This window comes from Empidonax traillii, unplaced genomic scaffold (assembly GCF_003031625.1).
Source record: "Empidonax traillii isolate 1590-97213 ecotype Southwest subspecies unplaced genomic scaffold, ASM303162v1 scaffold338:size1951571, whole genome shotgun sequence".
NCBI classification, from domain to species: Eukaryota; Metazoa; Chordata; class Aves; order Passeriformes; family Tyrannidae; genus Empidonax; species Empidonax traillii.
Window position 1 is genome coordinate 254,674 of NW_020955531.1, and position 27,042 is coordinate 281,715.

General features: G+C 50.1%; 1 protein-coding gene across 1 annotated transcript; it reads right to left on the bottom strand.

Moving 5' to 3' along the window:
• Positions 1–2,993: 2,993 nt before the first annotated feature.
• LRRC75B (leucine rich repeat containing 75B) lies at positions 2,994–22,771 on the bottom strand. The gene is made up of 4 exons (XM_027892062.1): positions 22,472–22,771; positions 17,712–17,840; positions 14,990–15,102; positions 2,994–4,658 (listed from the first exon to the last, which is right to left on the bottom strand). The coding sequence occupies exons 1-4, from the start codon at positions 22,727–22,729 to the stop codon at positions 4,136–4,138; spliced, it is 1,023 nt and encodes a 340-aa protein (XP_027747863.1). The 5' UTR covers positions 22,730–22,771; the 3' UTR covers positions 2,994–4,135.
• Between the last annotated feature and the right edge of the window lie 4,271 nt (positions 22,772–27,042).

The window sequence follows — 27,042 nt, forward strand, 5'->3', positions numbered from 1 at the left end:
TCACTGAACTGGAATACTCTCAACTCTGAGAGGAATAGAAGGGGTTTCACAATCAAGTACTTGGTATCTCAAAGCAGAATCAAGATGTGGTCATGGCTTCCCAGAGCTCTGGCCTCAGCTAAGAGTGTTCCGGCCTATTCTGTTTTGTGCACTACCTCTTGGCAGCCTTAAGCCAGCTACTGTATCTATTCTGAGAGCACTCAAATGCCAGTAAACTGCAAAACAGATTCTCTTGTCCATGGATAATGGTCCCCAACTGTGCAGTGCTGGGATAACTGGGCTTCCTGCCAGCTGCCCTCGAAGGCTCCTACACCTGCTGCACTGCCAGGGTGCTGTAGGGGCAAGAATTTGTACTGAGACATCATTGCCTCTTCTGGGCTGTGAAACATCATCTGGTGCGGGACAGTGATCTCTAAAGGCAATGTTTAATCCCCTCTTGTTTGTTTTCTTAAGATGAAACAATTTATATTTTTGACATCTTTGTCAGCAGCTGTCCACTAAGGAGCCTGTCAGCCTGCCCCAAACAGTGCAAACTCCTTTATCTTCCAAGTGCTTGTGATGAATTTTAAGTTGATAAAAGAGCCTTGGCAGCACACAAGAGAAAGGCCTTGACAGGTTTTGAAGTGTGTGAAATAAAAAATAGATCAGACAAGCCTGTGCTTCCAGCTGCTTTTTGCATCCTTACCTCAACAAGATAATTACTAGTTATTCAGAGTGGAATGAGGGAGGCTTGTGGCAGCCTCAGTTCTCAGCGTATTGCCACCTGGAGCATGCCAGGATGCTTACCTGGGGTTTGTGGTCAGAGGCTGAGGTAAAATACAGGATAGAGGAGTGAGGAAGGTGTTGTCCAGTTAGGTAGGGAGGGAGCAAGTGCTTTTCTGGTGGAGTAACTGGAAGTGTCTGTGCTGTTCCTTCTTCCCTCTGCTCTTTGGCACCAATGGCCTCATTAGCTGCATGTGCAGCCCCTGTGGCTGGGCTTTGCAGGCTGGTTCTCCTGGAGCTCTCTGCCTGCCTGAGCCCACACAGCCGCAGCTGACAGCGCTCACCAACAGCTTCAAGCTCTGTGCCTGCTGACCTCTCCTTCCAGCAGACTGCTTTTGGAAGGTGTGCTTAAACGTCTCACTTGGAGAGCTATTGTGAGACTGGTCCCCTGGTGGGAGGTCAGGGGTAGGGAAGGGACTGTGAAATTACCTGTGCAGCTGCAGCTTCCTCCCTGCTCCGTGACACAGGTCCCATCCCAGGCTGACCATCTGCATCTGCATGGAGCGGGAGGCTGGGAAAAATGAAAATGATGGAGACAGCCTGGTATGTGAGTCTTGATACTGAGGGCTGTGTGTGGCTTTAAGCAGCTGAGGTTACAACCCTACACCAGCAAGTACATACTGAGGAGAGTATTCAGTAGGGCAGGGATCCATCTCCTGCTGTGTTATGCAGCAGGGTACACGGGCTCACTGTAGACAGGCATCCCCTGGTTCAGGAGCATAACTAAGCTGGTCCCTCAGTGGGGAGACTTAAATAAGCTGCTCATCCCTTTAATCCCCTTTGAGAGCCCTGAGCTTTCTCACTCAGTGCAAGGAAAAGCTCATTTGGGTCGTACCATCCTCTCTGGTTTGTGAACTCAGCTTTTATGAAAATTGTGGATTTGGGGCATCCAGGCCTGTTCCTTGAGCATACACCTCATCTGTGGGGGGACACTGGGGCACTTCCCAGCTCTGCAGCTGGATGCACACCAGTGCTCCCTGAGCCCTTCACCTGTCAGTAGGGTCAGGAGCTGGCAGGGAACAGGGTGTGCTGGGACTGCACCTCCACAGCTGAGTTACAGCCCATCGGAGTTCATCCAAGAAGCAGTGGCAGTCTCCTAGGCCAGGACCTCATGATTTGCATTTGCATGTATTTATTCACAACCAGCTCTCCATGGGGAGATTTCTATGGCAAAGGAACCAAAAGCATATGGAGGAATAAACACAGATCCCACAGCTGCTCAGCTGAACCAGGCTTTTTCAAGCCATGCTTCGTCTCCAGCTCCTGGAGTTGCCAGTGATTAGCACAGAATTCACCTGCAAGGGGCTGGATGTCTCATCCTTGTCCTGCTGGGTAGCACAGCTCAGACCAAAGCAGGGCTGGAAAGATGCTGCACAGATCCTCCCTGGGACTCGGCCAGGAGCTCTGCAGGGAAGAGCTGTTAGTGGTGTGCTGCACACTGGGGGTCTTGCCTCATTTTTCAGGGGTGCCACTGTTTTGGAAAAGCTGTGAAGATGCCTTGATGCAGAGCCTTAGGGAGACACTGCTCAGAACCAAAGACCAAATGCTCAGCACCCCTTTTCCTTCTTTCTAGGTATGCACTGGCTCACCAGGCAGCTCCAAGCCTTCATTTAAATGCTTTGTGCCCGAGTTTTCTTCTTGGCACAGAGCAGAGTGCTGCTATGCTTAGACTGTAAGAGTTTAAGCAGATCTTGCTGACATTTGAAATACTTTTCATTTTTGCTGAAAGGTATTTTGGAAGGAAAAGAAGAAAAAATTAATACCATCTCTTCCACAGCAGGGGAGGAAACTGAGGACTGAGCCTGGGGCGTGATGGTAAATGGAGTTACATACAGCTGGGGCCGGTCACTAGTGGTGTTCTCCAGGGCTCAGGGCTAGGGCCAGTCCTGTTTAATGTCTTTATTGATTATCTGGATGAGGGGATTGAGGGCACCCCCAGGAATTTCACAGACGACACTAAGTTGGGTGGAAATGTTGATCTGCTGGAGGGCAGGAAGGCTCAGCAGAGGGATCTGGACCAGCCCCTTGCTGCACAAAGGGTGGCAGCCTACCACAAATGAACACCCATGTTTCCCATTCCTTAAAGGAATGAACCACTCTCACCAATGTGAATGGTACCTGATCCTCTCCCACACTGCTCAGGCACTGCAGGAGGACTCCTGGTCCATATTCTTGCAGTGCTTGGGCTGCTGGCTCAATTTGTGAACAACCCAGGTACTCAGACTCTGAAGTGCTTCACGCTCATGTCCAAGAGAACTCTTTATTATGTTTACATAGAGCATGAGCAACATGGAAAACACTAGAAATACTGCATCAGTGGTTTGGTTTTTGGACAGCATTGGAAATGGCGATGCAGCTGCTCACGTCATGTCTGTGTTACGAGGTATGCAATATGCCACGAGGAGCCAAAGCTTTGAGGTTTCCTTTGGGAAGTGCCCATCTCTGGCACATTCGCTGCTTGCTCCTCTAGTGCCACAGTTAGGTGCTTAGCTTGTCAGCTTTCCCTCAATTTCACTTGGAAGTTGTAATTGTAGGACCTTGGAGCTTGTAATTTTAGTACAAAAGCACAGTTTTTGAAACCAATCCTACTAATCCTCTAGACCGTTCTCCCTCCCTCTCCTCCCCCCTCCTCCCATCCCATCCCAACTCATCCCATCCCCCATGCTCCCACCAACACATACCTTCTTCCCCTCCCTCTCACCCCGGTCACACAGCAAATATCCTGATGCTGCAGTTCCAAGCCATGTGTCCGCCCCAGCCTATGTGATCCAATGGTCTCTGACCAGGTCCCTTTGTTCAGACCTTCATACAAAACACACAATAGGAAAAAAACAAAACAAAAGGAGCCAGACACAAGAGGGAGACACACTGCCGGGCTCCAGCTCTGGCCTCTTCAACTAAGCTCCACAGCAGCTAGGCTCTTGGGGTACCTCCTTCCACACTCAAGGCTGCAGGTCCCAAGGTTTCCAAAGTGCATAGGAAAAGGAAGAAAGGAAGTAAACTACAAGCCTGTTTCTGTTTTAGGTTCCCCCCATCCCTTTCCCTCAACCCAATGGCTGCTGGAGGATATTCTTGACTCCGACAGGTCTTTTCCCGTCTTCCAGTGAGACCCTGCCTGGGGACCAGGTTCACTGTAAGTCACTGGTTCCTCTCTGGAACGTGGGCGATGGGTTTGGCAGCGAGGGGAGGGAGCGGAGCACGTTGTGGGGGGACGACAGGCTTTTATCTCACAGTAGGTTGGGGGGGAGACGTCAGGAAAGGCAAGAGAAAAAGAGCCAAAGGGTGCCGGTTAAGCTGGCCTTCTGCTTGATGTTTGTACTCGAAACTTCTCCTTGGGGTGGCTTCAGTGTGCCAGCGCCGGCCTGTTGTTCAGTCACCTCTCGCAGCCCTGCTGAGAAAAAGCACGTGGCGGGGTGCTTCCGGCTGCTTCATCCTCTGGCTGGCTGCCCTCGTGCCCGCCGGCGATCTCAGAGTCGCAGTCAAGCACCTCATAGATGGTAGGCAGCGTGGTCTGCTGGCTGAGCCGCTTGCGCAGGCCCACGAGCAGCGGCTGCGGCATGGAGGAGACGTCCACGTTGTTGCCGAGGTCAACCCAGGCCAGGCAAGGGAACTTGTTCATGTCCTTCATGGTGTCAGTCAGCTCCTTCATGGTCGCCCGCGTCAGCCGGTTGCCGTTGAGGGAGAGGTGGGTGAGCTTGGGCAGCGCCCAGAGGAAGGGCAGCAGCAGGCGCACCATGTCATCGTTGAGCTCGGTGAAGCTCAGGTCCACGGAGGTGAGGTGGTCCCCGTTGTTCTGCAGGTAGTAGGCCATGCGGTGGACATCCCGCATGGTCAGGGGGATCCCCGACAAATCCATGGAGTCCTGGCTCACCTTCTTCTGCAGGCTGGTCTTCAGGCTGATTAAGGAAAAGGGGAGAGAGATCACTGAGGGGAGCACTCACATCCATCTCACTCAAGAGACAGAGTGCTTGTGACAGGGGAGGACTCATTAACAACAGGGGCTAGAACGTTAAGCAAAGGGTTAATAGAGTTTGTAGGGGGAAAAAAGCATTTGCACCATACCTCAGGACAGGCTGTCCTGGGGCTTTCCTGTGTATTCTCAGCACCTACACATGAACTTTGCCAGATCTGGCTAAACACAGGATGCTAAAGTGTCTTCCACCAGCAGATTTCAGAGGGTTTGTCTGTATGTGTGTGTACAGACGCTCATGCATAGAAAGCAGAAATAACTAAGGCAAGCAAACTTTCAAAGTGCACTGGTTTGCACTGTGTGGGGGCTGTTTGTGAACCACCTCTCCAGGTGAATGCCAAGGTCTGCCGCAAACAGACTCTGCTGCAGAGGAGAACAGTGTTAAATGGCTGCAAAATGGATATTTTACCAGGAAAACAACCAATAGGCAAACTGCACTCCAGGAGTGCATTTACTGCATGTCCCTTTAAGCCTTCACAACCAGCACTTAGTCAGTAAGCAGCACCAGTGGCTGCCTATTTGGGTCTCTGTGGTCAGCAGATCATCTGGGATCTGCTGCAGCTGTGAGGAGGCGGGGAGGGCATAAGGGTGCTCAGAGATGGCTTCAGCCATTTCTTTTGCTGTCTGCCTGGCAAGCAGAGAGAGGAGGAGGTAGGCAAGCTGTACAGCAGGCAAAACTGTGTTATGGGGCTGTTTGGTACGCAAAGAAAGTGGGGTGTGGAGTGTTACGATGGACTGTGGGTTTGTGAGAGTGCTGTGAGAAGTGGGAGCTGTGGGGCTATAGGAGCTGGTGGGGATACTTTGCAAAACTGAGTAGAAAGTGTGTGTTGGTGTAACACAGAACCTATCCCCTTAGTTCAAATTATGTAAGTCTTGCTGCTCTTTCAGACACAGCTCTAAGGACATGGGAGCCCTAGCAGGACCCCAGTCGTGTGCTCAGGGGGTCTGTAAGTGCCTTGTTGAGCTTGGGAGGATCAGGGCGGGTTAAGAATTAACCACCACTTCGAAGGTCCCCACTCTTCCTATCTGGCTCTCTGTAGTGTCCTGCACTCCTGTGGCACAGCCAGTCCCTGAAAGCAATGGGTACATGGGGACATGCAATTTCCTCGGAGGAGGCTGCAGCACCGCAGGAGCTCCCGTGACAGGTGAGAATGTCCCTACAAGCCTTAGGACTGCCAGGCTCTTCTGTAGTTGTGGAGAGGATATGATGCTGCCTCTACAGCTTTGCTTGACACATGCAGTTCACGGCATCCTGGAAATTTCAGTCCTTAATAACCTCCTCTGAGCATGTGTTAACATAAACGAATAAACGTGCATCAGGACGGGCAACAGCCCTTTGTGGACACATTCAACACCGGCAAACCTGTAGCTGTGCTTCGTGGTAGGTGTGTGAGATGGAAGGACCTGCACTGTCAATTCTTAAGCCCACAAATTCCTGCTCTGGGTTTAGCAGCACTTTACCCAGGCTACTTCTATGTGCCCTTGTGTTTCCCATGGGAATTCACTGTGCCAGGCTGAGGCTGTATCTGCAAGCGTGCATTTGAACTAATGAGCTCTCATGGTAGAGAGCATGGATTAGATTGTATTCAGACCCTAAAGTATTGTAAGTAAAATGTATTACTTACTAAATACTTACACTTAAGATGACTCACACTACTCCTTGGTGGATCACAAGAGGGGTAAGGGGAGCAGTGCTTATCTGTACTGTCAAACAGCAGAGACTGATGTCCTGGGGAACTGGTCTGAAAGCACACAAAGGAGGTCTCCACAGGGCCTCCACTTGAAGATGGTATTGGATATCTCTCCAATATCAGGGCCCCAGAAATGAGATTGTGAAGAATTAATCCATCATGTTTCTTGTAGCAGTGGTGCAGTTCTTTTAGCTGCTGCAGTAGCAGTTGTGAACTGTGCATGCTGTGGTCTGGGTGGCACTGGGCAAGCCTCCCTTTTCCTACAAATCCAAGGGATCCTTGAGATCAGCTCAGGCTGCCTGGGAGCTGCATTTCTTTTAACACTCCAGAAAAACAATGTGTGGTTTTTTGGTATAATTTGTCACCAAACACTGGCAGTAGTGAAGCATAATCTACCACAAAAGAGGGTTCAACTTGTATGAAGTCTGTCAGGGACCAGCCTCAAAGCTGGAAGAATCTCAGATTATCCCTTTAGCTGTGTTTTAACTGGGTGTTCAATATGGAGTACTTTTTGTTCTGGCAAAACCAAGCATCAAATGCACAGTGAAGGTATGCATTCATATTGGTCAGCTTAAGCTGGGAGAAATGGAACTTCTGTGAACCTTAGTGCACGGTGGAAACTGTCCCTTATATCTATAAGGGGCTGGTACAAGAGATACAGAAGCCTTCTCTGGCCTCTGTGGGTTTAGAATAAGACTTTGTGGGGCTGTGGGGGAAAAAAGGATAAACAAGGATAGAAGCAAGACTGTAACTACTTCAGCGTCTGTTTTGTGGAAATGCAGCCTGTGGCTCCTGGAAATTTTCTTCCCAAGTGCTGTCAAGCCATGGCAGATTCTGGGGGGGTGGGGGACAGAAAGGAGGTACAAGCATAGGGACACCTTCCCCAGCCCCAAGCCTTGTTTCGGACTGTGCAAAGCCTCCTCAGACCTTCCTTTCTGTAAAGCTACGAGGCACAAGCCCAGTTTGGTCTGGGGATGGGAACCAGGCTGGAGTGGGGACCACTGGAGGGCACGTCTGAGCCGGCACCGCTCCTGCTGCCGGCCCTCAGCATTCAGGTGCCGTTTTTCCTGCTGCGTCTACAGCAGCAGCTTTCTTAACAGGGGGCGGGTCTGAATGGCTCTTGGGGTCCCCTTTAGAGTGACTTGGCTTTGAGTGCAGACAGTGATAAGTGAGGGGAAATGTCTGAAAGACAAAAGCAATATGCTGTCTGTCTCTGCCTGTTAAGCCTCCTCTCCTGTTGACTGCTGTGCAGGGACTGCAGTAATAAGTCACGGATCATGCTCTGACCTGAGCAGGTACCTTCTGCTGCTCTCCCCAGCAACGAACCAATACCCCAAGGAGGCTTTAATAGAGCAGACAAATTATCTTCCTATAATTGATTCTGCAGACTGGACTGCTCCCGGCTGAATGTGCTTAAACCCTCCTGTCGTGTGCCAGAGCCCGCCCTCCCTTCTTTGCTGGCTTGTTTTTCTTTCCTTTCCTGTGTTTTTGCTGCTTCCTTTTGCCCTCATTCCTGTACCTGCCAGGGTGACTCTGGGCCTCCTGTCCCAGCACTGTGGGCTCCTCCTGTGCTTAAATTGTTCTCTTGCCTATAAAAATGCCTCTTATAGGGATGATGTGTCTGTAGGAGCCTCGTCCTGGTGGACATAAGCCCCCGTGCTGCAACCAGGCTCTCTGGTAAGTGCTGAAGCATGAGATCTGACACCCCACGCATGCTGGGAACCCTGGCAGCCTCCTCCTCACCTCCTTGGTGTTTCTGTGCAGCTCCGAGAGGTGCAGCTAAATACCATCCCTAGGAAGAGCACAGGACAGCTGGCCACTCCTCCTCTATTGCTTTAGAGGTAAATGTACTTGCTGACAGAAAAGGGTCAGGGAGATGTGGGTAGATGCTCGACTCTGAATTATCTGACACTTGTTTTTGTTTTTTCTGGTGGGTTTTTTTTGGTGCTCTTTTAAGCTCTGCTTCTCAGGGAGTGTGAGGGGGTGGGGGGCAGGATACACAGGACACTGAGCTCTCAGTCGCTTGTGCAGCAGCTGTGAAAATGCTAGGCTTATTTCCAGAGAAATGGGTCATCTATTATCCCCTAATTTCTGCAAGTGAAATAGGCTTAAAGATTGCTTCAACTGCAGAAGCTACTTAGAAACGTGGCTCTTGATGCCCGTGGGACTTGTGGATAGAGGGCTGCAGAAACACTGGGGGCTGGATTAACCTAATGCTACCACAGCTGGTGCTCTGGGCAGATTTATAATTGGGGGGATTTGCATCTAACAAGGATCTGGACTCTGGATTCAGGGAAGCAGACTGTGTTTGTATTATCTGCAACAAGCTTAGAGAGGAAATGAACCCCCACTCCCTCAGATGCTGGAAAAATGGCTGCAAGTGAGAAATTCTGTGAAACTTTGAGCAAGAAACAAGGGCAATCAGCAGTCCATCCCCTACTGCCTGCCTGGGGGTGCAGCATCCAGCAAGGAAAGTTGCTGGCCCAGACTCCTGTTTATAAGGAATCAACACCCTGCTTGCAACCCTTGTCCAGCCCTGCTGAGGGATGAGAACACTTGGAGGTACATCTCCCTGTTTCACTCATGTGAAAGAAGTTCTTACTTCCATTGTTCCCAACTCCCCTCTTAGGGTCAGGGCAGTCTTCCTTCCACCCTCACTGCCAATCATCCCTTCCCTAGGTGCCAACTACTCTTCAGTGGGCATTAGGCAGCGGTCCCCTGGCCATGTGAGATCCACCCAGGATCTGTCCAGGCAGACCAGGGGCCTGAGGGACCTGCAGGTGGCAGAAGAAACCCCCTCTCTCTCAGTGATAAGTGTGGGCTGGGAAAGGTATGAAACCATCTTGTGCCTCCCCGGCTTTATTTTGGGATAAAAATCTTCTGCCTCCTGGGAACTCAGCTAGCATGAGCAAATTCAGAGTGTCTTGAGACGGAAAAATTAGGAGACCTGAAATTAATTGCTAGTTATTTGTCTCCAGGGCCTGTCCCAAGGGAACTAACCCTTAGGCCATCTTCCAGATCCTTCTTTGAGTCCATGAAGCTGCAGGCTCAGCACGTTTTTTTTTATTAGCACTGAATCCCTTCATTTTCTTGCTCATCAGCTAAATTCTTTGGTGGCTGCAGGGAAGAGGTGTAATGGCTCTTGAGTGTTGCCCTGTTGGGACTTGCAGCAGTCACAGCAGTGTTTCTGGCCTGTTGTTAGCTTTGTGGGGTTTGGAGGAGCTCGTTCAGCCCAGGAACGTTCAGGTTCCTGGAGTCCCAGCCTCACTTCCTTGGCTCCATGCTATGGAGAGAGACTGGGAGGAGACAGTAAGAGTCAGATGGGATTTCGGCAATGAGGGATGCCCACCACTCCTTGCCTGTTTCTCTGGAGAATTACCAGCTTTCTCCCCCTCCTTTATTTTTACATTTAATTTGTCTCCAAATGTAGAACTTTCCCGATGCCAGAAACTCCCATTACTGTGCATCCCCTCTGTCATTAACAGGCACTGCCACTGGTGGCTAATTAGCCATGAGTCAGGTATCTCTTGGCTGCTCTTCCTTGCACAGAACCTTCTGACAGGCATGTCTGGATGGCTTCCCTGCTTTCAGCAGTGATTTAGGGAATGGATTCTGAGCTTTTTAATTGCCTACTTAGCATAATCTGCTTGCTTTGCTTCCCTGTGGCACAGGGTGCTGCTGTGCAGGGCTGGCTTGATTCCTCTAGTGCAACTTGAAAAAGGAAAGAGAAGCCTCAAAAGTACAGACTGCCCCAACCCAAGCTGATCTGAGGCTGGGCCTGACACCAGGGTGAAGATGGAGGCAGTGCACAAATAGGCCAGTTCCATGAGAAGTCTCTTAGTCAAGTCTCCATCCTTGTGCCCAAGCTCTTTTGACCACCTATGGGGAGAAAAGGGAATGGAAAGGAAGCCTTTCTCCTACCCCATTCCCTCTGCAACTAGGGTGGGACCTGGACATCTGTAGGTGTTGATGCAGCTGAGTGCATTTCCTCCTCCTGGCTCTGCTGTCATCTTCACTTTGTCCTTGAAGGCGTGTTCAGCCTTGGCCTTCCTTGTGCTGCCACTTGATCCATCCAAGACCTCAGGTTGTTTCCCTTCATTATTTAGGCCTATCCTAGCAAAGCAGGGAATAATGCTGCCTCCTCCCTGTAAATATCATGTATCAGCCTATGTCCTTGCCAGACCTTCAACTGTGTCAGTCACAAAGGCACGAGGTCTCTGCTGATGGCTTTTAACTACCATCTGCCACCCAGCCTCTGTTATTTCACTCAGTCTTTATCAAAGTGTCCTGCTTCTCCTGCCTGCTAGTCTTGGCCTTTTTCTTCTGACTCTAACAAGGTAGTGTCAAGCTGCTGGATGACCCTTTCTGCCACCTCTGACAGCCTTTCCAAATGCATCTGCCTCTTGGTGCTGCTGGGAACCCTCATCATGGGTAGTGCTTGGGGCGCTCTGCACCGTAAGAAGAGGGCACAATTCCTGCCCCTCTCCACAACTCATCCACCAGCTCATGCCTGTCCAGCTGACATCTCTGTGAGCAGCAGCTTATTGAAAACATTGTGTGGGGCACTTCTTGTACTCCCATATGGCTATTACCATATGGCTTTTGTTAACTGACTGGTATTCTCTAACTCGGCTTCCTTTTGCTAAAGCAGGAATGATGGTGCCTATTTACCCTGTTGCATAAGGGTGACATGAAGCTGTAGTTAATATTCACCTCATGCCATTTGAAGGCTGGGATCTCATCTGCCAGAGCTGTCAGCTACAGCCCTAAGTGATGTTTTCAAGGAAAAAAAAAAATAAAAAAAAAAGATCCAAAGACCTTTAGGGCTGTTTCCTTGAAGTCCTTTAGACACAAGTGCTTTCATTGCATTTTAAAAGTGCACCTAATGCCGCAGTGTCTGGGCAGTGCACGTCAATACCAGAAATGGAGCAGTAAGCCCAGAAGGGATACTCAGTTCTCCACCCAGTTTTGGATTAGCCATGATGAAATTCACTCAGATGAGCAAAGTAAAACTGTGGTGAGACTTGTGAAAAGGAAAGCCCATATGCATGTGGTTTGGGAGTTAACTCCATACACACAACTGCCTTTGCTCCTCCAGAACCAGTCACTGTGTGAAAAATCTGTTTGTTTTTTTTCCCCCGTGTCAGGAATCCCCTGATGGTAAAGCTCTATTTACTGCCTGCCTGTTTTGGGGATCCAGGTTTGATTGATCCTTTGCACTGTGGAAAGGAAATAGTTACACTGAAGTAGCCAGCTCTGGGGATGATGCAAGTGGAAGATACATTAAGGTTCCCTGACATGGCTTTGCCAAGACAGCTCAGTTGTAATCCACAGCTTCCTGATCGCAGACTAGGCTGAGATCCAGCTCTCCAGACAAAGCCTGTCTTCACCTGATACCCTTCTCTCTGAACTGTTCTGGCTCTCAAAAAGTAATACACCCTCTGGGTCCAGCCCTATTCTGGATGCAGATGGTGACAGTTTTCCGAAATTCAGCATTAGAAGAGGCCCCAAGACTTCTGAAAAGAAGAATTAATAATATCTAAAAATTCTGCACCTGTCAAAATGCCACAGATGTGATGCTGATAACCTAAAAAGCCTACGTCTGTGTAGTGGAACATTTCTGAATCTTTACACTATAAACATCAATTTAATGAGAAAGTGAAGCTGGAGTTATACAACATTCTAGGATGTATTCAGCTTGTTGAGTGGGAGTAATCTATACAACTGTAAAACGGTCCTAAAACTGAATTCCCATTAGGATATAAGGGACTGAAAACTGTGCAGTAAAGTTATGCTGGTCCCTGCTGCAGAAATCTTACCCTCTAGCTTTTGAATTTTTAATTTTAAAACTCCCAGACTAAATCCCCGAGAGCTCACCTTCCCAGTTTGGTTAGGCAGTCAACCCAAGCAGGGTCAGGGCCAGGGGTGCAGGCTGCTGGCTGGAAGCTGCAGACCCAAGATAGGATTTTGCAAGAAAGGAGAACTGAGCCCCTTCCTTTCAGTGTGGCAAACTAGTCTGAGTATCACCTGGGCAGCTGAAATAGTGTCTTTGGGTGACTGTACAGGTGGGACACTGCCAACCTTTCACTGTACAAGGCAGGCAGGCACTGTCAGGAACCCACAGGCACGGATGCAGAGGGCAGACTGCCTCTCAGCTTCACCTTGGCAGTTTAATCAAGCACAGAAACAAGACACAGCCTGGGCTGGATCTCTCCTGCTCACTCCAGCTGCTGTTCCACTGAGTACACTGAGCTGTAGGCTTTGTCCTTCCACGTTTCTGTATGGAGTCTGCATGTGTATCAAAACAGCAGTGCTTGAAGAAATGTATCTTATCCTTTTTGCCCTATCAGTTCATGGGTGGCTCAGCTTTGTACCTGCTGGGTGTGGGTCCCACTGAGAGTAGCTGGTAGATGTAGATGGGGAGTACCATCAGTCTGTGTGTGACCCACTGTTTTGCTATTTGGCAGTGGGGAGAAACACCTGATTTGTGATCTGACTCCAGTACTGCAGGTCCTTTCAATCTCTCATACCACATCTCCATAACAGCCCAAATGTAATTAAAACCTGGCAGATGCTCCAAGCTCTCTGTATGGCTGGGCTTGTTAATTATCTCCTGGATCCATCTAACATGCTGCTAGAAAGCAGGAATCGCATTTCGGCAGAGAAAAAGGGAGTCCTGCATCAGCTCTGTGAAAACCAGATGCCAAAGCCCAGGAGACTGCAAAAGTGAGAGAATTCATTTCCTGAATGTGGTCTCCATGCACAGATTCCTCTATGCTGTCCCTAAACCCCACTAGATTTTAGACATTCCTTCAAAGCATTGCTGCTACCCCATGCTCTTTACAGGACCTCAGTGGCAGGAAGGGTACGAGCCAAGGGATTAGAAATGGACATCAAGAGTAAAATACTCCCAGTAGCAGAGAGAGAGAAGTGGAGAATTTGGATCATGTAAAAACAGCCTGGCTGAAAAAACTTAGGCCCTGGTATCTCCAAATGAAGCAGCTATTTCTTGCCTTCACTGACAACACCCGTTTTCTTGCAGCAGCTTTGGATGCCAACTCTGCAGGCGTCTTTTGGTGCAAACTGCAAACCACTTAATCTCCAGACTTAAAAGAGGAAGCTCTCCTGTTAAATATTTAATCAAAATTATTTTGTGCCTTATGTAACACCGTGTAACTGGGCCTGGTTTCCAGGTAAGGCCACCCATTTTAGACCTATATTTCCCTCCATTGCACATTGCCTCGTTGCCCTCTCCCTGCTTGTGCTCACAGATGTTCTGTACCTGGCCTAGACTTTGGGTCTGACCCTTCTGTATGGGATTTGGGTTCATGGGACCCAGAGCTCTTCCTCTGGCCACAGACCTGCTCTCTGTTGTTGATGAGTTTGCAGCAGTTTGCAGTTCCTCTGGAACCTTAGTCTTGTTCTGTGGTGTGGTTCCCACCTGCAAAGCAGCACAAGCAGTCCTGGCCTGTGGGGTGCTGGGAAGGAGAGCATTCAGAGTGCTCAGATTTGGTGGCAAGGTGGGGCTTACAGGTATGAGAGATGGCCTAGAAGTCATGATATTAGGGATTTTATTCCTTAAGATGTATTGGGGATCTGCCTCTGAGTCAGAATGAAAGGTATGATGGAAATGTCAATTCCCATGGGGGATTTTAAGTTGCTGGCACACACATCAAAGACTAAAAGTCTCAGAAAAGCCCAAGGCCTTTCTCAGAGTGCTGCTGATTTTGCATTTCTTTTTATCCAGTCCTGCATTTATTCCTGTGAAACTAATGGGGCTGACATGGGCTCTTTTCTTAGTCGCTTTTCTGTCTTCTCTTCGGCATTGGTGATCTGCGTCATAAGAACAGGATTTGCTCAAAGAAAATGAGGAGAGAAGGTGGGGATTGCTCTTTATCTGGTTAGAAAAGCTAGCAAATGTCAAGGAGGGAACAAGTGTAGGTGTGTGAATACATTTCTAGTAGTGGAAAGCAGCTGCCATCCGGTACCTGTCAGTGGCCAACATGCTCCGAGTTGCGCTGCCTTTGCATGAGGTCCAGCACCATCTCCAGGCCCTCTCTGGGTGCTGGCAGAGAACTGGGAGCTGAGAAGGATGGTCACATCTCTGCCAGCCACCCCAAAGTGGTTCCTGCTGAATGGGGTGATCAGGTTATGGTAGTGCCTTATAATGGGACACCTTTTCCACAGGCAGGGAAGTTTTACTGGTATAAACAAGGACAGAGTGGGATGCAGAGCTCAGCTCGGCACGTGGGTGTATCCGCAAGGCTGCCAGCTCTGGGGCCAAACACCCTGCAGGAGGGTTGTCTGTGCTGTGCAATCTGTGGGATTGAGTTCAGTGTGCTTTGGGGAGGGGGAGGAACTGTAAGACTACACAAAAAGGAGTGAAAGGCAAACCAGATCAAGGAGAGGGGGATTGGGGCTGACCCTGCTGGGGTTTTGTAAGAGACTGCACAGCAACTGCTGTGCACAGTTTTCAGTCCTGCCCTTCTCTGAGAAGGCACACTGGGATGGTGCAACACAGTTTTTCAAGGCAGATCCCCCATCCTGTCCCTGCCAGGCTCCTTACCATGCTTGGGACTTCCTCCGGGGCATGCCGTGCCGGTGCCATTTCGAGTGCGGCGTTAGGTGGTAAATCAGCTGCCTGCAGATCCTGTCTGAGGATTTCCAGGGGTCATATTCCTGAAAGCAAAGGGACACCTTAGACTCTGCCTGCACCCATAGCAGTATATGAGGCAAGGGAGAGGGTCGAGGAAGATGGGAAAGGAGGAAGGATGGTAGTGAAGTGCAGGCATGTATATAAGGGAGGAGATGAAGAGGAAGAGAGGATGAAAGAGGAATGGTGAGAAGGCCTGAGATGCCTCTGCCACATGTTAATTCAGTAATTGGCACTCTCGCCCCATGCCCAAGGTGCTTCTTGCTGGGAGAGATGCTCCTCCTGCAGCACTACCCTGGCTCTGTGCCCTCCCGTGCCCTGTTTGGGAAATGTCAGGACAGGGAACGTTCACCCTAGTCCATCTTACTTCCCTGCAGTCCATTCCGCTCCTGGAGATTTGAGTGTGGGAGCTTCCCAGTGCCAGTAGTTCCCTTCAGCCCCTGAAGTAACTTGCCAGGAAAAGATGGCACTAAGACAGTTGGTGTTTATTTTTGCACGTGTTCTCTAATGCATTGACTTTGAACAGAATCCCTTCCTCCAGCGAAGCAGAATGGCAAATGGCAGCTGCCAGAGGCTGGGACTTCTGCCCTCTCTACCATATTTTCTAAATGCTGATAGACACTTGCATTCCTATTCCTCAGCCCTCCAGCAATGGTGCAACATGTGCATTTAGGGATTTGACAGGTAAACACATAGTAAAGCTGTCAGGGGATACACTGATTGATTCTTTAGTGAGTGGTTTAAGAGCTGCACTGTGGGCCAACAGCTGCACTGTGACTTCCCTTTGCAGTCACTGAATCAGCTCAACCCTCGCGGGACGCGCTGTCAGCGTGTGGCAGTTCTGCTGTGCCAGTGGAGAGGGATCCCAGCCTTAGTGCTCAGCTGAGCACGCCCTGGCCCCTATCCCAGCCCCCCTAGGAACCCACAGGGACTAGCCCATGCTTTTGGGATAGGTGCCTTCTTCTAGCCTGGTACTGTGCTGGCAAGGCTGAGCTGGCACTCTGCTGTCACCTACAGCAGCAAACCTTTCCAAGTGGGGGCACGTGCACACCAGGCTTCAGCACAGCAGCTGGCACAATGCTCTGCGAGCGACTCTTGGCTCACACAACTGAGAATTACCCTCCTGTTCTCTCCCGTGTCCTCACTGATTTAATTTCCACTGACAGACTGGGAATTGCACTCTGTAATGCAGTTACACCCACCAGATGCTCAGCCAGGGTGGGAGACGGGATGTGGTCTGATAGTGTGTGTTCTGGGAAGGGTGCTGTAGGTACTGAATCTCTCCAGCCACTGAGTTAAACTCCTGTTGGCTTTGAGGGGCAGCTCAGGTGCTCGACATCTTCCTTAGGAATGGTGAAAATAATACCCGTGTAGTGGTGCGTGTGTCAGTGTAGATAAGCATGTGCATCTATAAGGCATGAAATGAGAGGGGGGTATTATGCAGGTGTATAAAAATTGTAGTGTGTTATCTACTGAGCAGCTGGATGAGCAGGGTAACATCCCCTCCTGCTGCCTGCCCTGAGGGGCACTGCACAGCATGGGGTTGGAGATGGTCTGGAAGAGCAGCTGGAGGTGAGGTCAAATGAAGTATGATTAAAGAGGAACTAGTGCTGCAACCCACCCCCTTCCTTTAGAAGCTTATAGAATTTGCACAGAGATTACACTTGAAAAGATTTTTTTTTTCAGGCTGCGATGCAGCCCAATAATGATGATTAAACTTTGGCTAAATGTAGTTTGTCTATTGAGACCTGACTGGTTAATTGTTATCAGTGAGCCTCAGGAGACACAGAACAAGGTTAGAAATGCCACTAATCTACACCAGGCATTCAGTGTATTCCCTGGAGTGCTGCTGCTTGCTCTGAGCTGTGTGTACTTAATATCTCTCTCCAAATAAAGAAATTCACTCTATTGCTCTCCTTATAAAACAAACATGACACTTGCCAAGCCTGATGAGCAAATGGATCCGCTGCAAATCCAAGTGTTTGTGGTGGCAAAGGGTAACAGAAATAGGTGCTGGTGTTGCAGTGGGACTGTGGCATCTGTGATGTTTGTCTGTGCTCAGCCTTGCCTTTCTGTCTCTGCTCTCCTCATTCTCTGAAGGGCAGTGCAGGGATAATGTGCATGTAACACATTTACTTCTTGAACCCTGAGTTGCAATATATTCCTACAGCATCATTCTTTACTGGGAGATCTGGGAGGTTATGGGGGGAAATAATACTGGGTTAGGGTAGTTACATATGGCAAAGGGCCTGGGAAGAGAGAGGTGGTTTTCCTGTAGAGGTCTCTGCTCTCCTCTGCAGCCCCATAAGCCCCCCATAAGCTCTTGCTGCTTTGAAACCCTGTGATGCCAGTGAATATGGCACTGTACCCTGTCACCAAGTTCTATGGGCTCAAAAAGTAATTTCCCGATTTCTGTGCACATAACCACCCGCTCCTTCAGCTGCACTCACATGCTGAGAAATTTTAGCTAATTTCTACAGAAATATGTCCCACAATCTATATGCTGCCAATCCCAGGGCATACACTGGATGCTTCTGAAAAATCGCAGGGCACCACCCAGCACCAGCCACCCCGTCAGGGCTCTCTGCATCAGTGCTACATCACAAAATATTCATTGAGCTGAGGGAACACTCACCTTTTTGGGACACTGCAGATCTCTAGCGAGGCTCATCAGCAAGTCATGGGAGATGGGATCCACCAAGTTGAGGAAAGTTGCATTTTTGTAGAGCACTTCATTGAGGAATGTTCCTTCCAGTCCCAGGTCCTATAAGAAAAACAGACAGTCCAATACATGGGCTTCCTCAGGGCTCTAACCATGAGGTGTTTTGAAACCAGAAGGTAAATCTGATGAGGTGCCAGCTGGATGCTCAGTACAGGAAATCATCCAAAAGAGGGGAAGCTGCTGTGTCTGACCCAGCATTTCTGTGCTGGGGGATGCAGACAGATAATGAAATGCAGTGATAATATGAGCTAGTCAGCCTAAGGGCTGAGTACCTTCTTTCCACCTATCACAGGAAGGTGAGAACTCATCATTTTTAGGCTGGCTGGAGCCCAGAGAGAATTAGTTTTAGAGAAACACAGCTTTGTCAGCCTCAATGTGTGAATCTGCTGAAGAAGCCAAGCAGGAAGGGTGGCTCTAAAGTTGCTTCTCCAATCTCAGGTTTGATTCTTCCAGAAAAACTTTCTCAGGAATTTAGATGCTGCCATTACACCCTGGTGGTGGCTGGCTGAGCAGAAGTCCTGCCCATCCATATGAGTTTAGCTGTGCTCTGAATTTCTCAGTAAGCACTAAGCACTGGCAGCATTTGTCTTTTGGGTGTACATTTACAGGTGGCTTTACACCCCAGTCAGAGGGACTCACTCCTCTTCCCACCTTCCCCGATGTGAGTTAAGGGAACATCTGTGGTCCATGCAACTTATCTGCCTGGACCAGGGTACAGGACACCTTTGGACATGCTGGAAGAAACCTCAGCAGCCTTAGGAACAAAAAGCCTCCCCGGGAGTCAAATGGGTGATACTGCAAGGAACTAAGCTGTTTCTTGCTAAGAGGAAAGCCAAGAGTTAATATGTGACACAGTTATTACAATCAGGAGGCACCATAAAGTGGTGAAAAACAAAAAAAAAAAATCCATGAAAAAGAGATCATGTACTCGCACAAAAATCACAGGGGCAGAAAAAATACCTTAAGAGTAGAAATGTAGAACAAGAAAAACCTCCCTAATAGGGATGGTGCTGGGTTTGATTCCGTTGATAAGGAGGGCTCAGCTGAGGGAGGAAACAAGTCTTCTCCCCATTCTGTATGCTGCTGACAGGAGAAATGAATAAGCAAATGGGTGCCCCATATGTTCGCACTGCTCTACTGAGCGTGTGCTTCAGGCACCACCCAGTGACTGAGAGCTAAAAAAAAAAAGGAGAGAGAAGGGGGGAAAAAGCTGGATGTATGCACATACATCACCAACAGGGATGGAGCCGTGGCTCACAGAGGTGTGGGATCTTAAACTCTAAGCACCAATATAAGACAGTGGTGTATCCTGCCCTGGATATGCTTGGATTGAGCAGAAAGAACAATACCAGAGATATCCTAGTTACAGATCTGGTGGAGAAAGGGACAATAAATCAAATGCTTTACAGCCCCATCACTGTGTGTATACAGATGACACCCATAAGCAACCAAAGAAGCCAAGCAGTGGATCAGTCCTGAAGGACAGACAGACACAGCTGGATATGGGCCAGGAGCGTACCAAGGCATCATGCCAGTGTCTCCCTTAACCATAAGGCTTCAGGGAAATGGAGCCTCCTACGCCAAGTGTAATATGCACAGATGAAGAAATCTGCCGTGAGGATGGCATGGCTGGGCATGCAGCAGTGGATGTCAGACAAGTAATTAAAGTCCCCCAGTTGGAGCTATACCATTAAGATGAATCTGCATTCCCATTATAAATCCTGCCTGCGAGGGTTTTGTAAGTAATACAGCTGTAAATATTCACTTCACATTGATATTCCATAAATTCTTAGCCCAGAGGCATTTTCTGGTTCATCTTACTTATTTCCCTTTCTCTCTCTCATCTCAGAAAATTTTGTACCACCTAAAGGGTGGCTGCTGACAGCAGAATATTAAAAGTCTTGCCAGTTCAGCTGGCTTAGTGCTGTTGTCTTAAAAATGACACTTGGTTATTGTCTCAGCACAGGGAAAATAGCTTACACCAGACTTCTTGCTCGTGTAAGTCTGATGTCTCTCCTGGCTTCAGCTGAGTGATGCCCACTTAGATCAGCAGGAAAGCTGGTCTGGCTTCTGCAGGTGGGCATTCCTGAGGCTGATGACGTGCAATGGAGCTGTCCCAGTGCACAAAGCACATGTACACCTGTGGTTTGCAGTTGTTCTCTGTGCAGTCTTCTAAAATGCTGGGTCTTGCATCTCCATTAGTGGATCTGCTTCTGCCTGGCTTGCTTGTTTTACTTTATCACACCCTCTCAGCATCTTAGGAGTAGTTCACAGCCCTTTGGAGTCTGCAGAACCCAGGTCAAAAACCTCTGGGAGATACACCACGTCTGCAGGGCTGGGCAAGTTGTGTGTCTGTGGAGCTGCAGGAGGCACAGTGGGAGCCCGTGTCCTCCGGCCTGGCTGAGTGTGTCTGCTCACCCGAGGAGGCTGTGACTCCAGTCCCACCGTCTCCCTGCCCTCTCTAGGGTATTTGCACCCTGGCCCAAGGCACAGTGATGAGGTGTAGTGTTAAATATCCTCCCTGTCCACTAGAGTGAACAAGGTATCTCTCTTTTTACAGGTATCAAACAGACCTTCAGCTGGGACACACTAATCCGTGACTCCCGAGAGCGTGCTGCTGCCAAGGTAAGGAAGGACATGCTGGGGACTAAGCTAAGGGGTGAATTTAGTCATGGAGTGAGGAAAATCTGTAAATGAGAAAAAAGGACTGATCATACTACTCTCTGAGGCTGACACTGGACGTGTGAGGAGGACTGGTTGTCAGCACATGACCCCAGACTGGGTGATAGTTGTGCTCAGCTGTTGAAGGGGTTGGTACATGTTGGTGATGTAGCCCTGTCTCTGAAACCTCTGAGCACTCAGTGAACTGAGGCTTTGAGGTGCTGCTGGATGGGTTCCTGTCTTACTCGGCGAGGAAGGTTCTGTTGTGACTACAGGAAGCACGTCCCACTGCTCTGTCACAAGCAGATGAACAGACAGCCACTGTTTCGACATGGACAGGCAGAGATAAGGACCAGGAATAATATGGGGAACTGGAAAGGCAGTGGGCAAAATGTATGTGTTCAGAACATGGTAATTCTCAGCACAGATGGGGGAAAGCAAAGTGTCTAACTGATCCTGAAAGGAGCTTAGAAATGACCCTCCATTCCATACGGCCCTGTGACTTAGCATTCAAACCCTGGCTGTTCAGAGATGGACCTTCTGGAGACCTCCAAGGTCTGTGGAGGGTTTCAGTGTTTCAGTCCCAAGGAGAGGTGCTGAGCACTATAGAAAATGACATTCTGCAGTTCTGGCCTCTGGCATACCCTACAAAAGTCTGTTCATGTTACATTGCCACGGCCATGAAGTGAGTGGTTGCCTCTCTTTCTTCACAAGCTTCTTGTAACAGTGCCTTTCCAAAACTCCCTTTGAAATCTTACTCAGCCCTTGTCTGTCATACTGGTGCAAGCATAGAGGTTTTCTGCTGAGGGCTTATCTGTCTACGCTTGTGGTAAGAAGAGTGTTTGTGGTGCTGATAAAAATCCTCATGTGAATGCTAAGGTAGTGGACAGGAAAACCAGAGATATAATTTTGGTCCTGTAAATTCTTACTTGTGAGTGTACAACTTGCTGGCAGCCCAGGGTATTGACCACCATTGTTGGATGTGTTGTAAAACCCAGGGACATGCAGAACAGAGACAAGGTTGTTAATCAGCTCTCTGCAGCTGGTACGATGGCTGCACCAGCTTCCCAGAGAGCCAGTCCCTGCTCTACCAACTCACACCCAAAGGTTACTTGCTACTAAGATGAGCGACGTGTGTTCCGAAGATGAAGCAGATCATTATCTAATGAAGCAACTTGATAAGCTAAGAACTGATAGTGTTTTATGTCCAAATCAGAAGTGGGGTTTGTCTGTCCCCTGTGCTACCGATTTCAGAGTTGCCTGCAGTTTGGGGCCGCTGAGTTTGCCTGGAAAGTGACGGTAGCAGTGAGCGATGGAGCAGATGGCTCTGTTCCAGCAGCAGGGCTCTGTCCTCAGCATCAGTTTGGCACCACGCTGTCTGCACACTGGCTTTGCTGTTCCTGAATGGCGGCAGACAGAAACACGCTCCCACTGATACACTGACCCCTTTACCTCTTCTCTCAGCCTAGACTGTCCCAGAGGTCCTCTCCAAAACCATTTTGAGTCCTGCCAAAGACAGATCTCAGTCAGCCTGGCTGGGTGGGCATAATGTGATGTGGTGGCAGTGGGACGGCAGTAGCTTTTTTTCTGGGGGGCATGACTCCTGAGCACACCCAGGGGCTGGCACGGAGGGGTGTGGATGGGGACAGCTCAGACTCGGACGCCCCTTTTTCTGCGTGCAGCACAGCTCTCCTCTAGCTCCCCTCTCTGCCCCCCAGCAGCCGGGCCAGGTGCCCATCGTCCAGGCTGGGGTTCGGGGAGGTGGAGGGAGCCGGGGTGGGTGTCGCCTGCCGCGACAGGGACCGAGCCGGGGCACGGAGCGGAGGAAGGCAGCACAAAGAGCCCGGCTCGCCCCGCCAAGGGGGGCTGCAAACCCCCGCCGCCGAGAAGGGAGCTCGTAAACCGCGGCTCCCTCCCTGCTGCGGCCCCCGGTCCCGCACCGCCCTTTGTGCCTGCCCTGCCCTGCCCCGATCCGCCCCGCTGCCCCGGGCCCGCATCCCCGCAGCAGGTACCTTCCTCAGCAGCCGGAGGATGTGCACGGCGTGCTCCCGCTTGTGCTCCCGGATGGTGGCCTGGATCTCCCGCAGCCACCCCACCCGCCGCACGTAGGGCGCGGGCGAGGCTTTCCGCAGCACCCCGGGCAGCTTCTGCGGGTGGAGGAGCAGCGAGGAGAGGTGGAAGTCGCCCCGGCCGCCCTCCAGCCTGCCGGAGCAGGGCTCCTCGCCGCTGTCCTCCTCCAGGCTGCTCTGCCGGCTCAGCCGGGAGCCCATGGCCGCGCTCCGGCCGCGCCGCCGCCGCCGCCGCCGCGCTCGGACCGGGCGGGCACCGGGGCTGCGGGCCGGGGGAGGTGCCGGGGAAGGCGGGGGGTCCGGGCAGCCCCGCCCGGCCGGCCCCGCCCCGGCCCCCCGCGCTCCCCCGCTGCTGGATCTCGGTGTTCCCGCAGGAACAACGCCCCGAGGCTCGGGTATTGCCGGAGTCCCTGCCCCAGCACCAGCCCCGCTGCCTCTTCTACCGGCGGCGCCTCCTCCTCCCGGGTTGGTTCTGTCGGGAGATGCTTGGTGGAGAAGACAAAGAGGGAAGCGGATGCTGCCGGGACCGCTCCTTCCATCCAGGCATTTTGGGGAGCCTTTTTTTTTTTTATTATTATTCCTGGACAAACTCTTTGAACGCTGCAAAAGGTTGTCTAGATTAATAGTGGTTCAAAACACGCCATCTGGCAGAGACTGCTTCTGTGGGCTGTGTTTTCTATCAGTCTGTTGTTGGACCCAGAGGAGGTGTTTTTACAAATCTAGAAAGTGGCGGGAATTCTGCCCATCACCCGTCATCTGCAACTGATAGTATGATGCTGGCACTGTTCCTTACCTGCTCTCGGTAGAAGTGTTTTCCTTGTATGCATTCTTCCCTCCTCCAGCAGTGCACAGCAAGTTTAGCACATACTTTTCCTCAGACAAAATCACTGGTAAAAAACAAAGCCTGGATCCCACCTCCAACCGCTGAGACTTTGCAAGCAGCTCAGTCATGTTCTCAGTATAACCAGTGGCTCAGCCTGACCTACTTTGTGGAGCTGGAGCCATAAGCTTACTGCTGTTCAGGACTAGCACCCCGCTGAGCCCCGGGTGCCCGTGAAAGACTGTGAGTCCTGCACACAGAGCAGGGGTGCCTGGTAGCTGTAATGTGAGGGCAGACAGCTGTAGGAACAGCCTGTGCATCCATTAGACAAGTATCACCTAATGCATTCAGAAGAATCTGTTGTTTTGGCCATTGAGTCCTCGCTTTGGGAGAATGGGGATGGCTGTGGCTATTTGCTGTACAGAGGCAGCAAGGATCATTTTCTTTCTGAACCTTTTTCCAAGCCGTGAATGGGGATGGAGATGTGGGTGCTTTGCATCCTCTTTCAAATACTTTATGGGTGACCTCAGTCTGGCTTGAAGAGATAGAGACAAAAAGGGGCTGGACTCTAAAGCAGCCTGGCTAATGCATTAATTTTGTCACAGTGTTTGCACAGCTCCCTAACCATGGTAGGCCAAATTCTGATGGCCCTCTCAGAATTTTACTCTGCATTTTATCAGACAAAAGCCCTGACTGTTCATCTCCCTGTTAGTCCCCTCCCTTCTCTATCTAAGCATCTGCATGAGGGAAATCAGCATCAACAGATCTTGAGATATTGCTGAGGCCGACTCAAGCTAATCCCATTTAGAGGGAGTAGATGCTGAGTAAGGACTTCAGGATCTGGTCAGAGAGCTCTGAGAGAGGCTGGGTCAGGAGAAAATCATTCATGTGGGGTGCAGCATTATCCTGCAGGAGTGTCACTGGGAGTGAGGGGAAGGACAAATCTTCTGGAGAGATGGGTAAAGGTGTCAGTGGAGGGGGGCACGGTGGCCTTTCCCTGCCATTAGGCAGCCAGAGAGGCCGCCACCAACCTGTGCTTCTGCCTGCTCTGCTCTGTGAGTGCCACTGACAAGACAAGAAGCGAGAGTGGGGCTTGTAACCAAAGGATCAGTTTAACAGCAGAATGGCTTTGTATTCTCAGTTGTCTCACACCTTATCTCCGAGAGTCAGAAGGAAACATAATCTGTGGTTCACTCGCAGGCAGGGATGAAACTGTGTGCATTGTTCTGAGGCAATGGGAGAAACAGGGCAAGAAGGCGGTTCAGAGGATGGCAGTGTTACCAGGATACCTTCTGCTCTGCAAGTGACTTGAAAATATCCCGCCACAGAGCAAATCCTCTTAACAAACAAAAATTGCAGGAGCAGTTCAGCTGTCTCTGGGCTGTGTGCTTTAACACTGCAGATGATACAATAGCGTGGATAATAGGAGCTAATGAGAAACACACCACTGCTCCACTTGGCTGTGCTGAAGGAGAATGGCTGGCTGGCAGCTCTCTGTAGGCTAGGAGTTAATCCTGCCCTATCTGTGTGTGCTTTCAAAGGGCTCATGACAGCGAGTGGATGCATTTCTGTAGCTGAGATGGTCAGCAAGGGAAGGAGGCAGGAGTTTGCTTAGAAAGAGCGGACTCAGAGCTTGCATCCTCTGGTCCTGTGCAACCCTAGAAGAGACTGAGCCAGTAGGTGAGATGCAGGACCTGGGGGATACCGATCTATAGGAGTGTCCCCATCTTCCCTTTCTTCTCTGCTGCAGTGGCAAGGACGCTTGAAAACTACGTAGAGATAGATCAGCTCATGAGCTTGTTGGGTATGACAGAGTGGGGACTGTGGGGCCTCACAACAACCAAAAGCTGTGGTTTTGAGACTTGAAAAGAAGATTCCTTCACCCCATCCCAGAGGGTATATTATCATCTGTCAAAAGGGTATTAACTTGCTTCTAACCTGAACACAGGGGCACATGGTGCTATCAACTGCAGTTAGCTGGGTGCAACATGATTCAGTTCATTTTACCAAAAATCTCTCCTAACGTGAGGAATGGGAGAAATGGAAAGCAGAGATCCTTTCACTGTTCACTCAAATTCTGTGCTATAAGCACATTTCTTTGTTGTCATCCTAGTATCCAGTAATGGGAATGCTCCCAGTTCCTAGTTTTCCAGGCAAGTAAGGAGAGCTCAGGTCAGTGCCAGGATAGAAGAGCTACTGTACTGGATCAGACTGTGGGTCTCTTTCCCCTGGGATCCTCAATTAATGGTAGTTAATAGAGGATGTCTAGCAAGGAGAATAACAAGAGCGGGATGCAGGTTGGTGTGTTCCTGAATACTCTCCTTGCCATCAGCCTGAGGAATTTCCTGAGATGTGGATCTCTGCATTTAATGGCCCTTACAGGTTTTTTTCTCTAAACCTTTGTTTTGAGCCTGAGCAAATTTTGAGCATCCACAGCATTATATGGCACTGTTCAGCTGTGTGAAAAAAATATTTACTTTGTTCTGAATCTGTCACTTACTGTTTTCATTTGATGCTCTGTAGCTTAAATATTGGAAGAGGCAGCAGGCAATCATTCCCTGTTCATTTTCTCTAAGCCACACACTCTCTGCTGTGTCGCCACTCAGGTTTCTGTTTGCCAGTTTGAAGAGTCTTGGACTTGCAAAGAAACCATTTCAGACCTTAGTTCGCCCTTAGCTAGGTCCCTTCCCCTCTAGTCCTGCTGCAGCCTCTAGAAGACTAGCACAACAGCCATGGGAATGCAGCTGCACCCTGGAGCTACCTGAGAGCACATTGAGGTCTGTGGTTTTGCTCTGTCTCCTATCACTCACTTGCCTTTTTTGATTCCTCTTGAACCTTAGGCTAATGCTTTCCCTGAACACTCCTGCCTTACTCTTGTTGTCAAAGAGCTTGCTTAACCCCTGTGACTCAGTAGACTGGGGAGGGGATAATCATCGCTCAGCCCTTACAAATTCACACTGGCAATCGTGGTCAGAGGTTGGCAAGGCCTCATTTCTGTCCGTCCATGTCTACAGTGTCTGTGACATATGCAGTGCTGGGCTGGGAGGTCATGCTCCCGTGCTGTGGCTGGGAAAGTCGTGCCTTCCTCCCTGACGCGGCTGGAGGGTTGCCTTGAGTTTGCCCTGTCTGATGTGCCCCTGCCCCGTTTTGTGCAGAGCTCAGCACCACAGCACTCCCTGCAGAGACTGTGGAGCTGGATCGCTGCACATGGAGCTGGTGCCACTGCCCTTCCCCTTGAAATAGCCCGTGGTGCCGATGGTGTGACTGCAATTCCAATTGCCCCTGCTGGGGAGGAAGCGGGCGCGCAGGCGCGCTCCCGCAGCCTGGGCTGATTTGTATGCTGCTCAACCTGGATTCGAATGACAATCCTAATTATGTTTGCCTTGTGTATGATGAAGGTTACATTTTTGACTGGTTTTGCCGGGCTGGAAATATAATTGATTAATTTAGTGCTTGAGAAGGGTAAGAGGATTAAGGAGGTGGTGAGGCTGTGCTGCCAGACACTGTATTGACTGCCTCACACTTTCACAGCTTCAGCTTTTGTTTGCCTGCAAACCAGCTTGTCTGAGCTCCCAAGTTGTTATTTCTTGTGGCTCTGAGCTTCTTGGCAGATCGCTCAAAGCCAAGCCTCCTGCAGAGAAGGGAGCTGTAGCTCTGGAGAGATACATGCAAAGAGCTGGTGCAGGCTCCGGGT

Excerpts from the sequence above, each read along its gene's own strand:
- LRRC75B (XM_027892062.1), bottom strand. The coding sequence starts at position 22,729 with ATGGGCTCCCGGCTGAGCCGGCAGAGCAGCCTGGAGGAGGACAGCGGC. Across the intron at positions 17,841-22,471 it reads TCCTCCGGCTGCTGAGGAAG|GACCTGGGACTGGAAGGAAC; the intron begins GTACCTGCTGCG and ends TTTTTCTTATAG. Across the intron at positions 4,659-14,989 it reads CGGAGGAAGTCCCAAGCATG|CCTGAAGACCAGCCTGCAGA; the intron begins GTAAGGAGCCTG and ends TTCCTTAATCAG.